The 16,614-nt window shown below is 45.1% G+C and overlaps 1 protein-coding gene across 2 annotated transcripts in view; it reads right to left on the reverse strand.

The window, feature by feature from the left end:
* Positions 1-16,614, reverse strand: part of pomt2 (protein-O-mannosyltransferase 2) — a 41,159-nt gene that overhangs the window by 13,771 nt on the left and 10,774 nt on the right. For both annotated transcript variants that reach the window (XM_055640305.1, XM_055640306.1), the window contains 8 exons: positions 12,482-12,641; positions 11,291-11,397; positions 10,178-10,260; positions 9,180-9,289; positions 9,028-9,094; positions 2,946-3,006; positions 2,775-2,853; positions 2,349-2,500 (listed from right to left, as the gene is read on the reverse strand). In XM_055640305.1, the coding sequence (XP_055496280.1) occupies positions 2,349-2,500; positions 2,775-2,853; positions 2,946-3,006; positions 9,028-9,094; positions 9,180-9,289; positions 10,178-10,260; positions 11,291-11,397; positions 12,482-12,641 (819 nt within the window). The remainder of the gene's footprint in view (positions 1-2,348; positions 2,501-2,774; positions 2,854-2,945; positions 3,007-9,027; positions 9,095-9,179; positions 9,290-10,177; positions 10,261-11,290; positions 11,398-12,481; positions 12,642-16,614) is intronic.

Raw genomic sequence — 16,614 nt, forward strand, 5'->3', positions numbered from 1 at the left:
TCCAAACCTGTCCTATCCATGTACCTGCCTAACTGTTTCTTCAATATTGGGATAGCCCCAGCCTCAACTACCTCCTCTGGCAGCTTGTTCCATACACCCACCACCCTTTGTGTGAAAAGGTTACCCCTCAGATTCCTATTAAATTTTCCCCTTCACCTTAAACCCATGTCCTCTGGTCCTCGATTCGCCTACTCTGCGCAAGAGACTCTGTGCGTCTACCCGATCTATTCCTCTCATGATTTTATACACCAGTATAAGATCACCCCTCATCCTCCTGCGCTCCATGGAATAGAGACCCAGCCTACTCAAACTCTTCCTATAGCTCACACCCTCTGGTCCTGGCAACATCATCGGAAATCTTCTCTAAACCCTTTCAAGCTTGACAATATCTTCCCTATAACATGGTGCCCAGAAATGAACACAATATTCTAAATGCGGTCTCACCAAAGTCTTATACAACTGAAACATGACCTCCCAACTTCTATACTCAATACTCTGACTGTTGAAGGCCAATGTTTCAAAAGCTTTTTTGACCACCTTATCTACCTGTGGCACCATTTTCAAGGAACCATGCACCTGTACTCCTAGACCCTCTGCTCTACACTACCCAGAGGCCTGCCATTCACTGTGTAGGTCCTGCCCTTGTTCGACGTCCCAAAATGCAACACCTCACATTTCTCTGTATTAAATTCCTTCAACAATTCCTCAGCCCACCTGGTCAATCGATCCAGATCCTGCTGCAATCGTTCACAACCATCTTCACTATCTGCAAAACCATCCACTTCTGTATCATCAGCAAATTGCTAATCTTGCCCTGTATGTTCTCATCCAAATCATTGATGTAGATGACAAACAGTAACGGGCCCAGCACTGAACCCTGAGGCACACCACTAGTCACAGGCCTCCAGTCCAAGAAGCAACCTTCCACCATCACCCTCTGCTTCCTTCCATGGAGCTAATTTTCTATCCATTCAGCTATCTCTCCTTGGATCCCATGCTATCTAATCCCATGCAACCACCATGGTTATAGGATTCCTTTAGATTTGTGGAACATTGTGTACAGTTCAGGTCACACTATTAACGGACGGACCACCAAAGATTTCAGAGGCATCTGATTTCTTCGAGTGGTGGTGCCATCGAGTGTGGCTGTCTAGCCTTCAGCTGTCTGTCCTTTCATTCTTTTTGTTATTTTTTTGTCTGTTTTTAAAGTTTGTTTCTGGAGATCTTTTTAGTCTTTTTTATGTGGGGGGGAGGGGAGGAGGGGGAAACTGTTTTCTTGGTCACTGCCTGGTCGGGGATGCTACTATTCTCTGAGCCGCATCTTCGCCCCCCCTTCTCGCGGCCTACCACCTGGATTGGCGCGGCCTTTCCTGCAAGAGGCCGACCAGAACCTCAGTTTCAGCGGTGGCGCAGCACTGGATTCCATAGCGGGGCGAGCGATGCCTTACCGGGGTCACTGTGTTGGAGCTCCAGAGTACTGGGACTGCCCACTTTAACACCATGGAGCTGTGGTCTGCGGTGCTTCCACCGCTGGCAGCTCTGACTTTCCAGCCGCGGGCGGTGCTGAAGCTGACTTTAACATCGCGGAGCCCTGGGATCTCTCGCCGAGGTCGCCAACGTTGAATCTCCGCCCAGCTCAGCCTGTGGACTTCGGAAGCCGTGGTCTCAGGTAGGAAGCGGCCGATTCAGAGGCTCCGGACCGCTGAGAGTATTCTTCCGTTCGAGGACCTGAAACATCGGGCCCATAGCAGCGACTGTGGAGGCCTCAATAGGCCCCGACCACGGGTGAACAGAGGAAGAGGACTGAACTTTGGTGCCTTCCCTCACAGTGGGAAACGTTGATTCCGCTGTGGGGAGATGTTTTTTATATTATGGAACAGGGATTGTTCAATGTACCCTACAAACAGGCAGGCATTGTTGGGGCCCATGCGGGTGCCCATAATTACACCTTGGACTTGGAGGAAGTGGGAGGAGTGGAAGTAGAAGTTGTTTTTTGGAGCAAATGGGTTAGGGTTAGTTGTGGTTTGAGCACGTTATGTGATAGAACTTAAACAATAAAGATTGCAATAGGGGATTTCCACCTCAGTACGAGGGAGCGTTCTCTAAAGGTACGGTTATATTGTTGTAACATGCAAAGTAAGTGCATGACGTAGTAAAGTTATGTTAGTGTGAACAGTTGCAGAATGAGAAGCCTGTAGAACCCTGCAGTACAAGAGAACTACCACACTAAATGCTGGCTCCATTCTTTATCATGAAGACAGACCTAACATTACATACAGAATATGAAAGTTTCCTGGTGAAAGTGCCTGCACCTCGTCTGCGGTGACTGAATCACATATTTAACTCACCACTTTGGCAGGGATTTCCCGGAGGAATACAAGACACAGCCAGTTGCCACGTGCATTAATCGGATCTTGCTCCTGAGAACTTTAATTAGATCGCCATTCTGACCTCCAGTCACCAGAATCCTCCAGAAATCATTTGAGTCTCCGGTCCCATTCTGTAAATGCACAAAGCCACTTCAATCATCAGAAGCAGAGCAGCAATGAAGTCCAGTGCAGCATTTAATTAGCTCCAATGAAACCGCTAGATTCCTCTATTTAACCACCACTGCCATGCCCACTATGAACTGTTTTTTTACATCCTTTTTTTGAGGCCCATTAATCTGGACACATTATCATCGACCTACTCCAAGATCCCCTTTGTTTCCTTCCAAAGACACTCGATGACTTGCCAAAAAGTATTCCTCGCACAACGTTTAACTAGGTCCTTACTATTCCGTATCCTGTGACTTGGAAATGCTTCTTCGTTAGTGGAGCTTTGTGTTGGTGGCTGTGCATATTCCGAGATGTTCTGTTAAATAAAACACAGACAATGTGAACCTTTAGGATGGATCATTGTTGTCATGTTCGAACACTGATCAGGAACAGATCTTCAATACTTACTCTTTGTGTTCAAGCTTGAATATATCACCATGTTGAACATATTTGATAGGGCCATCTATATCTGGAATGAGTCAGAAGCAATGACAAATCAAATAATCTGCAGTTCTCAAAGGTCTCAAAGTTCATAACGCTCCACATGTGACTTCCCCATTGTAGACATCTTTGTGTCTCGGATATCTTGAAACAAAGCCAAACTATCTACACCTCCATTCAAGGGTTCACATCGAACTCTTCTCAACTCTATTTCATCAAAAGCAAAAGGAAAAAATCCCAATTAATAAAATAAAAATGTTGCAACTGTTGGAGAGTTAACAAGATAGATTGGTAAAGAAGGCATATGGTGCTTTCATTACATAGAAAGTAGGTGCAGGAATAGGCCATTCGGCCCTTCGAGCCAGCACCACCATTCAATATGATCATTACTGATCATCCAAAATTAGTGCCCCATACCTGCTTTCTCCCCATATCTCATAGCCCTAAGAGCTAAATCTAACTCTGACAAGAGAAGTTAGGGATAGAATAAAACTAAAAGAAAAGATGTATAACACAGCAAAGAGTAGCCGGAAGCCAGAGGATTGGGAAACTTTCATAGGACAACAGAAGGAAGCAAAACGGGCAATACGGGCAGAAAGATGAAGTACAAGGGGAAGCTGGCCAGGAATATAAAGAAGGACAGTAAAAGCTTCTTTAGATATGTTAAGGGAAAAAGAGTAGCAAAGTCAAATGTGGGTCCCTTGAAGGGAGACACGGGTGAAATTATTATGGGGAACAAGGAAATGGCAGAAGAGTTGAATAGGTACTTCGGATCTGTCTTCACTAAGGAAGACACAAACAATCTCCCAGAAGTACTGGAGGATAGAGGATCTAAGGGGGTTGACGAACTGAAATAAATTTTCATTCGGCGAGAACTGTATTGGGTAGGCTAATGGGACTGAAGGATGATAAATCCCTGGGGCCTGATGGAGTGCATCCCAGGGTCCTCAGGGAGGTGGCTCTAGAAATAGAGGACGCATTGGTGATCATTTTCCAATGTTCAATAGATTCAGGATCAGTTCCTGTGGATTGGAGGATAGCTAATGTTATCCCAGTTTTCAAGAAAGGAGCGAGAGAGAAAACGGGGAATTACAGACCAGTAAACCTGACTTCGGTGGTGGGAAAGATGCTGGAGTTAATTATTAAAGAGGTAATAATGGGGTAAAAGGATTAGTCCTAGTCAGCATGGATTTATGAAAGGGAAATCATGCTTGACTAATCTTCTGGAATTTTTTGAGGATGTGACAAGTAAAATGGATGAAGGGGAGCCAGTGGATGTAGTGTATCTTGACTTTCAGAAAGCCTTTGATAAGGTCCCGCACGGGAGACTGGTGACTAAAATTAGAGCACATGATATAGGCTGTTGATGTGGATAGAAAATTGGTTGGCAGACAGGAAGCAAAGAGTAGGACTGAACGGGTTATTTTCAGGATGGCAGGCAGTGGCGAGTGGAGTGCAGCACAGTGGGCCAAAAGCGGTCAAGATCAGAGATTTAGTAATATAGATGGTAAACAGTTGCGGCTCGGTGTTGGGGCCGCAACTGTTTACCATCTATATTACTAAATCTCTGATCTTGACCGCTTTTGGCCCGCTGTGCTGCGATTGCCGACAGAACGCCGCCACCTATGGCCGTCATTTTTGGCCACCTCGCTCAGAGCCCCTCTCCGTCTTACGGGTATGGAATATTTTTCCCATCGATGAAAAATCAGAGAGATATTAATGTTTAAAAAAAATCACTATTCCCTCTGCTGCCCCTGCTGGGGTGAGGGGGAGGGACTGCCTGCAAATGGTTGTTTGGATGCTTTGGCTTGAAGTTGAAAGGCACTATATACTGCAAATGGTGGCTTGGGAGCTTTGGTTTAAAGTTGAAAGGCACTACTTACTGCAAATAGTGGCCTGGGAGCTTTGGTTTAAAGTTGAAAGGCACTACTTACTGCAAATGGTGGCTTGGGAGCTTTGGCTTGAAGTTGAAAGGCACTACTGACTGCAAATGGTGGTGGATGATTTGCTTGAAGTTGAAAGGCATTGCTTACTGCACATGGTGGCTTGGGTGCTTTGGCTTGAAGTTGAAAGGCACTACTTACTGCAAATGGTGGCATGAAGTTGAAAGGCACTACTTCCTGCAAATGGTGGCTTGGGAGTTTTGGCTTGAAGTTGAAAGGCACTACTTACTGCAAATGGTGGCTTGGGTGCTTTGGCTTGAAGTTGAATTGCACTATTTACTACAAATGGTGGCTTGGGAGCTTTGGCTTGAAGTTTAAAAAAAATCACCATTCTCTCTGCTGCACCTGCTGGAGGGAGGGGGAGGGACTATAAAACCAGGAAGTGGTGTGCCTCCCTCACTCTCTGCAAGATGGATGAAGCCAAGGGTCATGTCGCTATGAGCGCTGAATAACACTGAACAAATGTCTACACTACTGTGAGTACCCTTAATGTGGTTTGAAAATGAAAATATGGTTTGTTTGAAGGAAAAGGCACTACCTGCAAATGGTTGTTCGGGTGCTTTGGCTTGAAGTTGAAAGGCACTACTTACTGCAAATGGTGGCATGAAGTTGAACGGCACTACTTGCAGCAAATGGTGGCTTGGGTGCTTTAGCTTGAAGTTGAAAGGCACTACTTACTGCAAATGGTGGCTTGGGTGATTTGGCTTGAAGTTGAAAGGCACTAATTACTGCAAATGGCAGCTTGGGTGCTTTGGCTTGAAGTTAAAAGGCACTACTGCAAATGCACTTACTTCCTGTTTGCACTGTATATTGATTTAAGATAAAATGCTGCCACTTATGGCTGTGATTTTTGGCCATCTTACTCAGTCCCCCCTCCGCTGAGCAGGTGCAGAGAATTCTTCCCATCAATTAAAAATAAAAGTGTTATTAGTTTAAAAAATGTTGAGAATCTCTCTCCTGTCAGTCACGCCCTGAAAGCCACACCTTTTCCAGTGGGAGGGGGAGGGGTTATAAAACCCGGAAGTGTGGGTGTGGCTCAGTCTCTGCATGATGGGGGAGGGAGAGGTTATGACTCTGTCTGAGCTGTGAATAAACTGAATACACACTACTGAATGTCTACTGAATGTGAGTTTGGTGTTTTGTGTGGTTTTATGGTGGTTTCACCCTGCATGAAATGGTATGAAGCTGCTTGATTTGAATTTGGTGGCCTTCGACCCTGCTTGAAGTGGAATGAAACTGCACTTGAATTTGGCGGCCTTGCATCCTACTTGAAGTGGTATGAAACTGCACTTGAATTCGGTGGCCTTGCACCCTGGTTGAAGTCGTTGGAAACTGCACTTGAATTCGGTGGCCTTGCACCCTGCTCATAGTGGTAAGAAACTGCACTTGAATTTGGTGGCCTTGCACCCTGCTTGAAATGGTAGGAACATGGATTTGAATTTGGTGGCCTTGCAACCTGCTTGAAATGGAATTTCAAGGAATAGTCATGAGTCAACTGCCAGCCCACCAGCTGTGAGTTAGCTGCCAGCAGATCAGGCTTGAGGGAGTGAGCTGCCACCCCAAGAACCCCAGAATACCAGCACTCCAGAAAGCCCCCCCCCACTGGCCACCAATATTGGAATTGGTGGAGAGGTGGAATATTGCATCGGGGGACCAGCCCTCCCGTGAGAACATGGGACCCAACGGGTCCCACTTAGTCTAGTATATATTAATAATTTGGAAGAGGAAATTAGGAGCAACACTAGCAAATTTGCAGATGACACAAACTTGTTGGGTGGCAGTGCACTGAACTGTGAAGAGGATGTTAGGAGGTTGTTGGAAACTGGACAGGTTGAATGGGTGGGGGCAGATGCACCCTGCAGATGCAGTATAATATAGATACTGCACTTGAATTGAGGTTATACCCTGCTTGATGGCAAAAACAAAGGGGTTTGATTATTATCTCAATGGGCTTAGGTTTCAAGGAGGGGGAGGTACAACTGCGAGAGCTGGGCTGTGAGTACTGCCAGCATCACAGAAAGTTGGCGTGGACTGACAGCAGGCAGTGAAGAAAGCTAATGGAATGTTGGCCTTCATAACAAGAGGATTTCAGTATAGGAGTAGAGAGGTTCTTCTGCAGTTGTACAGGGCTCTGGTAAGACCACATCTGGAGTATTGCGTACAGTTTTGGTCTCCACTAATTTGAGGAAGGACATCCTTGTGATTGAGGCAGTGCAGCATAGGTTCACGAGATTGATCCCTGGGATGGCGGGACTGTCATATGAGGAACAATTGAAAAGACTAGGCTTGTATTCACTGGAGTTTAGAAGGATGAGGGGGCATCTTATAGAAACTTATAAAATGACTGGACAAGCTAGATGCAGGAAAAATGTTCCCAATGTTGGGCAAGTACAGAACCAGGGGCCACAGTCTTAGAATAAAGGGGAGGCCATTTAAGACTGAGATGAGAAAAAACTTTTTCACCCAGAGTTGTGAATTTGTGGATTGCCCTGCCACAGAGGGCAGTGGAGACCAAATCACTGGATGGATTTAAGAGAGAGTTAGTTAGAGGTATTGGAATCAAGGGATATGGGGAGGAAGGCAGGCACGGGTTATTGATTGGGATATGATCATATCAAGAATTTCAAATGACTGAAGAAGCATTGTATTCAGTGTTTTCATGCTGTCTGGTACTAAGCCCATGGGACAATTTGGGGAATTGGCTCTAATATTGGCTTAGTATTACGAGGCAGAAGGTGTGCAATGGTCAAGGTTTGAATTTTGAGATTGGGAGGATGTGATCTGTGGTGGGCTGTAGGGACTGATACTGGCACATCTGTAAGGACTGATACTGGCACATCTGTAGGGACTGATACTGGCACATCTGTAGGGATTGATACTGGCACATCTGTAGGGATTGATACTGGCACATCTGTAGGGATTGATACTGACATCTGTAGGGATTGATACTGGCACATCTGTAGGGACTGATACTGGCACATCTGTAGGGACTGATACTGGCACATCTGTAGGGACTGATACTGGCACATCTGTAGGGATTGATACTGGCACATCTGTAGGGATTGATACTGGCACATCTGTAGGGACTGATATGGCACATCTGTAGGGACTGATATGGCACATCTGTAGGGACTGATATGGCACATCTGTAGGGATTGATACTGGCACATCTGTCGGGATTGATACTGGCACATCTGTCGGGACCTGGCACATCTGTCTGGACCGATACTGGCACATTTGCTGATAGTTAGAAAACATTAAAAGTCTAAATGTTGATGATGTTAAAAATGACAAACAATATGAATCTGTCCCCACCTCTTCTCCAGCTTTCTATTTCCCCACCACAATCACGGGGCCCCAAAATGTCATTGATGCTGTCCAGGACTTTGTGTTCTAACAAATCAGTTGAAGGGCTTCGACCCAAAATGTCACCAGCCATTCTCCTGCCACAGATGCTGCCTGACATGCTGAGTTCCTCCAGCTGATTGTTTTTTGCTCCATATCTATCAGCCTGTACAATGCAGCACCCTACCTAACAGCACAGGTTACTTTCACCACACAAGGCTGTAGCAGTCCCAGGTGATATCTCGCCACCTGCTTCCCAAGACAAACTAAAGACGAGTAATAAATTCTGGCCTAGCCAGCAATGTCCTTATCCCAAAGTAGAATATTCATTTTGAAAGTTACAGAAGCAAACATTTGGACATGAAAGTTTAAAGGGATATGGGTCAAATGCAGACAGGTGGGACTAGTGTAGATGGAGCACCTTGATGGGCTCTGATATTGGGTGGAAGCTCCTGTTTCTGTGCTGAACCACTATGCTAAATTCAGCTTCAGTACAGAAAGGAGCCAGTCAGTCTGAAGAAGGGTCTCGACCCAAAACCTTACCCATTCCTTCTCTACAGAGATGCTGCCTGATCTGCTGAGTTACTCTAGCATTTTGTGTCTAACTAGTAGGGCTCAAAGGGTTCCTTCAGAAACACTTCCAAACAGTTCTTGAGAGCACCTGGATCAGTAATTCCTGTCATCATTTTCCTTGCTCTTGTTCGTGAATTAGTGAAGGGTGCTTTCAATCTAAACAACAAGCTGAGCTGAAGAGCACTAACCTGCAGAGAGATCAGGTTCCCTGACAATCCAAAGATTGTTATCATCCTTGTGTAAATAGGCAGTCACCTGCAAAAAGAGAGCAGCAGAGATTTGACAGAGCACTTTAATTCAGCACCCTGACCCACACAAGATCTCAGTACATCCAACAGACCTGCTGCTGTCGTGCTCCGACTCCTTCTGGATACAGATGCCAGTGGGAATGTAGGTATCCACCAGCAGTTCGCACATTCTTCATTGTGATTATTGACCCGTAAGCAATATCTGCAGCAGGAATGCAAGGGAGATCTGCTGTCAGACAAAGATACTTCCCAAACACTGCACGAATGAGATGCCAGTAAAACTGTGACCACATTTAGAAATTATTCTGGTAATCTGGAGGAAATAAATGAACAATCCCGTTCTAATCCATCTACCCATTGGTAGATCCCAGTCTTACCCTGACCCTCATTGGTAGATCCCAGAGTTACCCTGATCCCCATTGGTAGATCCCAGTGCATGGAACTCTTTACTCAGAATGGCACAAGACGCTCCCCCATGGCAACTGGGAAGCCTAAGGGTCAGTTGAAGAGACATGAAGAGATGTTATCAGACTACTGAATAATCGGTTTTCCAACCGATCTCGTTCCCATCATTCTCTTTTTCTCTAACTTTTAACTCTCTTTTGCACGTTTTTCTTTTTTTCTCTTATATTTTTCTCTTTGCACTCACTACCTGTTGTTTGCTTTTTGGCTTGATTGAACTACAGTATGATTTGACTGAATACCTCAAACGTTTTTCACTATCTCACTGCATAAAGCGAAACCAATGATGCGAAAAGGAAAATGATAGAAGTACGGAACGTTTCGGAGTGTGCGGTTGGTGCTGCTATTATTAGCACACTAGACAATAGACGTAGATGGGCAAGATGACATAGATCCCTTTTCCAGGTACGGTGCCAGCATGGTGTGTGCCTGTTATCGTGCAAAGAAGAGTGGACTTCTATGTTCCTTCTTTTAAAGGAACAACTCAACAGCAACTTGCAATCTGATCTCTCTTCCCAGCATCAAACCCAGCAACATCCCACTCCAGCAGGTCCAAAACCTGGCTGTGTACAACAGGCCAATGACAAACACAGAGTACGAATCAGATACTTATTTCAGAAGTACCTACGCTCTGGCATTGATGCGTTGTGCAAATTGTTACCAATCAGACGAGACTGAAATGCAGAGCTGAAGAATCCATCACCAGGCCCACTATAAGGGGAAAAAAGGACAAAATGGTTCATTAAAGAAAGCAAGTTACAAGCACTGGAGACCGAGTGTTTGGCTGAGAATAGAAATATCAGGAGAAACATTAAACTACAGGAGCGTGAATATAGTCTAACACAAAATGCTGGCGGAACTCACTGGGTCAGGCAGCACATGTGGAGGGAAATAAAGCTCAATGTTTCAGAACGAGACCCTTCCTCCAGACTGGCCAGAGGAAGAGTCTCAACCCAAAATGTTGACTGTCCATTCCCTCCACAGTTGCTTCCTAACCATGATGAGTTCCTCCAGTACTTTGTTGATTGTTGAATGAAAGTAACAACTGCCAGCATGGCTTTGTACACAGTAGGTGTGTGACTAACTTGATGGAGTTTTGTTGAGGATGTGGCAAAGATGTTCTATGGGGCAGTGGCTGTAGTCTAGGCATTTGATAAAGTCCCCCATGGTAGGCTGCTCCAGAAGATTAAGATGCAGGTGATTCACAGTGACTGGCTTACTGATAGGAGACAGAGGGTTTTGGTGACTGGAGGGCAGTGACCAGTGGAGTTCCGCAGGGATCTGTGCTGGAACCTCTGCTGTTTGTAAACAGACAGGTTGGTTAGTAAGTTTGCAATGTCAGCAAGATTGCTGGGGTAGCAGACGGAGATTAAAACTGTCGTGAATTCCTTCTGCAGTTTGTTTTCAACCAAGTTCACGACTGCATGAATATTATTTTTGTAGCAGGATTTTTTCTTTGAGTTGCTACATCATGTGTTCAAACACTAATGAAAATTATAATAAGAGAAACATTTATTTCTTCAATCAAGACTGCATGTCAGGTCATCCTATATAAGATATCTGACCTATAGTGGGGTAAAAGGTGCCTGGACAAGTTGAAATACAGTAGCCTCAAAGCTTAATGAGTGCTCTCATCCATCATTCCGTTACTTTCAGACCAATGCTTCCAAAATATTTTATTTTGCGTATCAAGCAGAGTTAAGTTGATAATTAAACAGAACGTTGATAAAAAAAAACTCACCTTTTGTTCAATACTACAAAATGAATTGCAAATAAAGTTGTGTAGAAGACAAGAGGCAGGAGAATGAGGCACCAAACCCGAGCGAGAAAGTGTTTTCCAAATTCAACCTAGAATAAAGTGCACAATCAGCCAAATCCATAATCAGTAGCTGTGGCCATATCATAATCTTGCCGTTTGTAGATTAATTCATTCACAACCTTCTACTTGCATATAGAGAACTTCAATGACTCAATGAACGAGGTAACATATTCCTGAGTTTAATCACCCACAAAATCATCAATAAATCATTTCCTCTCACTCACCTACCAACGCCTCCACTGCACCCTCAGCCTATCAAACCTCTGAGATGGTCTGAAAGATGGGCTTTCAACATCAACAATTATTTAAAATTATTTTAACGAGTCAGTCCCTGGTTTATTGTTTGTTCCACCAACTTTGTACATATATTCCTGTGTGATCCACAGATGGGACTGGACCAGTAAGGCATCCCACTCCATGACACCCACCTATACTGATTCTATTGTATTCTCTCTACATTCACCTAAAATCCCCTCAAATTCTACCACACATCGACACGCTTGGGGGAAGTTTCTGTGGGTAATTAACATCAACCTGTGCACCTTTGGGATGTGGCAGCAATCTGAAGCATCCAAGGGAAATGCATGCACTCACAAGTGGGGACAGAGAGCAGAGGTCAGGATGGAACCTGGACGATGGCGTTACAAGTCAGCTGCTCTATTTGCAGTGGCGCTGTGCCACCCAGGATTAAAACGATATAGATTGTGCAACATGTCCAACATCATATCATGTTTATTCTGATTGCAATCAGCCAAAGAATGCAACATGACAAATAGACACAAACAAGATAAGAGTTCCCATGTTATTTTCTGACTATGGTACCCGGCTAATGTGTAAGATTACAGTCTAAAATCATAGAACAATAGAGAATTAAATAGGCCATTATGCCAACCAGTGGGGAAGCTGCCACATTAACCCCAACATGGTACACATGGCCTTCACGCTCTCCACACAATTCACCTTCATCCAAGATAACTAATCTTCTGTTTTGTCACTTGAAATATAAAATACTGCACTGAATTGGAATCAAATGAATTTGCTCAGAAATATAGTTTTATAATTCATACAGAGCGTACATTTGCCAAACTGAGAAGATGCCAAATTACTACTTACCAGAGAAATGTCAAGCATTCCCAGAAGATGCCACAGGTCACAGGCAGTGTTAATTCCAATGAGAAGGATGACAAAGATTCCAACAAATTTTACCCCAAGGGCTCCAGCAAGATTAACTCCTGTCAGTACCAACCATTGCCACCAAGGAAGAGAGAAGGGCCTGGAAACAAAATGGAAAATGATTAACAGATCATTCATATTTCAAATACTTATCAAAGCTGATAACATGAAGGCATCTGGAAAGCAACCTTATAGAGAGCGTTCAAACAGATAATAGAAGGGGCAAGAAAGTAGCTAACATTATTGCTGTTTAAGAAAGAATGCAAGGAAAAGTCTTGGAAATAAATTTCTCCTCATCTCCTTTCTAAAGGTATGTCCTTTTATTCCGAGGCTATGGCTCTGGCCCTAGACTCTCCCACTCGTGAAAATATCCTCTCTACAACCACTCTATCCAGGCCTTTCACTACTTGGTAAGTTTCAATAAAGACCCCCTCATCCTTCTAAACTCCCAGTTGGGATAATTGAAAGAAGAGCTGCAGGAACATAGAAAAATTGGTGTAGAAGTAGGCCATTCAGCCCTTCGAGCCAGCACCACCATTCAATAGGATCATGGCTGATCATATAAAATCAGTTCCCCGTTCCTGCTTTTTCCCCCATTTCCCTTAATTCCTTTAGCCCTAAGCGCTAAATCTAACTATTGAAAACATCCAGTGAATTGGTCTCCACTGCCTTCTGTGGCAGGAATTCCAGTTTCACAACTCTCTGGTTGAAGAAGTTATTCCTCATCTCAGTCCTAAATTACTGCCTATTATGCCTCCTGGCATGTAGGGCAGCAACGAAGGTCCTCCAGTCCTGTCTGTTCTGGGCTAGCTTGTGGACACTTCCCCAGGTTTCCCGTCCAGTGTCCAGTGCAGGACTATTCTTGGGATGCTGTCTGGTTGACATTCATCCTAGCATCTGTCGATAGCCCTGGAATTCCATCACGCCCAGTAGTGTTGATTCCTTCAGTTGCTATTTCCGTAACATATTTGTTTTACGAGACAGGGTTGTTAGCCTTGTGCTCAACCTCCAACCTGGAGGACCAGCGGATCGCTCTTCGTCTTGCCTCTACCCTTCGACCTGTCCAACAAGGGAGACCCTAACACCAAACGAATCTCCCGCTGGCATAGCTCAAGGGTCACTGAGACACACAAGCTCCCCGAACACGACAAAGTTGCAATCCAACGGGGAGTATCCAAAATTGCCCACCCCTTATTCTTAAACAGTGACCCCTGGTTCTGGGCTCTCCCAACATCGGGAACACACAGCAGAATCAAAAGTTTCCCACTGTGAGGTTAGGCACCAAAGTCAGTCTCTTCCTCGATGTTCACCCGTGGTCGAGGCCTCCGGAGCCCTCCATAGTCGCCGCTACGGGCAGCCTGCCACTCAGACCCGCTTGCCAGGATGTTGGCTCTCCGGCGTCAGGGCTGGAGGCCAACCTCAGCGCCTTGGACCTCCAAAACAGCCGCTTCCCACCGGAGTCCACAGGCCGCGCCGGGCGGAGACTGCCGCTGGTGGCCCTCGGCAAAGAGCCCCAGGGACTCCGTGATGTCGGTCAGCGACGCCCGCGCTGGGAGCTCCGTGAACCACAGCTCTGCGATGTTGGAGCAGCGGGCCCAATGCTCCGGAGCTCCAAAACGGTGATTCAAGTAGTTATCGCCTGCTCCGCGGTGAATCCAGTGCCGTGCCGCCGTTGCTCTGGTCCGGTCCCTGGTCTCCGGTAGAAAAGGCTGCTCTGATCCAGCTGGTAGGCCCCGAGGTGGGGGGCGAGGGCGCTACTCGGAAAAATAGTCGCATCCTCGCCAGGAAGCGACTGGGAAGCGGTTTCCCCCTTACCCCTCCCCCACATAGAAAAACTAAAGAATCCCCAAACAAAAGTGTTAGACAAACTAAAATTAAAAAAAGATAGGAACAAACGGACAGGCTGTAGGTAGAGGCGCCTTCAATGCAGCGCCCCTAGCCTGTCCAATCCTTTAAGAATTTAAAATGTTTCTGTAATATCTCCTCTCATCCTTCCAAATTCCAGTGAATGCAAACCCAGTCGACCCATTCTTTCATCATATGTCAGTCTTGTCATCCCAGAGATTAGTTTGATGAACCTACGCTGCACTCCCTTAATAGTAAGAATGTCCTTCCTCAACTTAGGGGACCAAAATTGCAGACTCCAGGTGCAGTCTCATCAGGGCCCTGTTCAACTGCAGTAGGACCTCCTTGCTCTGAAACTCAAATCCTCTCGCAATGAAGGCCAACATGCCATTAGCTTTCTTTACTTCCTACTGTACCTGCATGCTTACTTTCAGTGACTGATGTACAAGCACACACAGGTCTTGTTGCACCTCCCCTTTTCCTAATCTGACACCATTCAGATAATAATCTGCCTTCCTGTTCTTGCCACCAAAGTGGATGACCTCACATTTATCCACATTATACTGCATCTGCCATGCATCTGCCCACTCACCCAACCTATCCAAGTCACCCTGCAGCCTCATAGCATCCTCATCGCAGCTCACACCGCCACCCAACTTTGTGTCATACACAAATTTGTAGATGTCACATTTAATTCCCTCGTCTAAATTGTTAATATATATTGTAAATAACTGGGGTCCTAGCATTGAGCCTTGCTGCACCCCACTAGTCACTGCCTGCCATTTTGTAAAGGACCCGTTAATTCCTACTCTTTGCTTCCTGTCTGCCAACCAGTTCTCTATCCATGTCAATACCCTACCCTCAATACTATGTGCTCTAATTTTGCACACAAATCTCTTGTGTGGGACCTTGTCAAAGATTTTTTGGAAGTCTAGATACACCACATCCACTAGCTCTCCCTTATCCATTCTACTTGTTACATCTGCAAAAAATTCCAGAAGATTAGTCAAGCATGCTTTCCCCTTCATAAATCCATACTGACTTTGACTGATCCCATCACTGCTTTCCAAAGGCACTGCTATTACATCTTTAATAATCGACTCGAGCATTTTCCCCACTACCGATGTAAGGCTAATTGGTCTTTAATTCCCCGTTTTCTCTCTCCCTCCTTTCTTAAAAAGTGGGGTTACATTGGCTACCCTCCAGTCCACAGGAACTGATCCAGTCGAGAGAATATTGGGAAATGATCACCAATGCATCCACGATTTCCAGGGCCACCTCTTTGAGCTCTCTGGGATGCAGACCATCAGGCCCTGGGGATGTATCTGCCTTCAGTCCCAACAGTTTACCAAACACCATTTCCTGACAATTGTGGATTCAGTTCAGTTCCTCCCTCCCATTAGATCCTCGGTCCCTTAGTATTTCCGTGAGATTATTTGTGTCTTCCTTAGTGAAGACAGAACTAAAGTACTTGTTTAACTGTTCTGCCATTTCCTTATTTCCCATTATAAATTCACCTGTCTCTGACTGTAAGGGACCTACATTTATCTTCACTAATCTTCTCATTTTTACATATATGAAGAAGCTTTTAGAGTCAGTTTTTATATTCCCCGCAAGCTTTCTTTCATGCTCTTTTTTTCCCCCTCTTAATTGACCCCTTTCTCCTCCTCTGTTGAGTTCTAAATTTCTCCCAGTCCTCCGGTTTGCTGCTTCCTCTTGTCATTTTATATGCCTTTTCCTTGGATTTAACATTATCCTTGACTTACAAAAGGATACAAAGGATATTTATTATCACATACACCAATTGTAGTGAAATTTGACTTGCCATGCAGCACACAGATAAAGATAAGATACAACATTAAAGAATTTACCAATAAACATAAAAACATCCCCCCACAATGATTCCCACTGTGAGGGAAGGCACAAAGTCCAGTCCCCATCCCCATGTCCACCCATAGTCAGGCCTATTGAGGTCTCCGCAATCGCCGCTACGGGGGCCGATGTTACAGGCCCTACTTCACCGGGTGATGGTGCTCCGGCGTCGGGAGACTTCCCTCGTTAGCCACAATTGAGCCGCCTTACCAGTTTTATTTTTTCACCAGACAATGATAAACAATTTTTGGAATTCATCCATGCAATCTTTAAATCTTTAAGTACAATTTGCCAGTCTATCCTAGCCAATTCCCGTCTCATACCTTCAAAGTCTCCTTTCTTCAAGTTCAGGACCC

Source organism: Leucoraja erinacea, chromosome 9, assembly GCF_028641065.1.
Source record: "Leucoraja erinacea ecotype New England chromosome 9, Leri_hhj_1, whole genome shotgun sequence".
Classification (NCBI taxonomy): Eukaryota; Metazoa; Chordata; class Chondrichthyes; order Rajiformes; family Rajidae; genus Leucoraja; species Leucoraja erinaceus.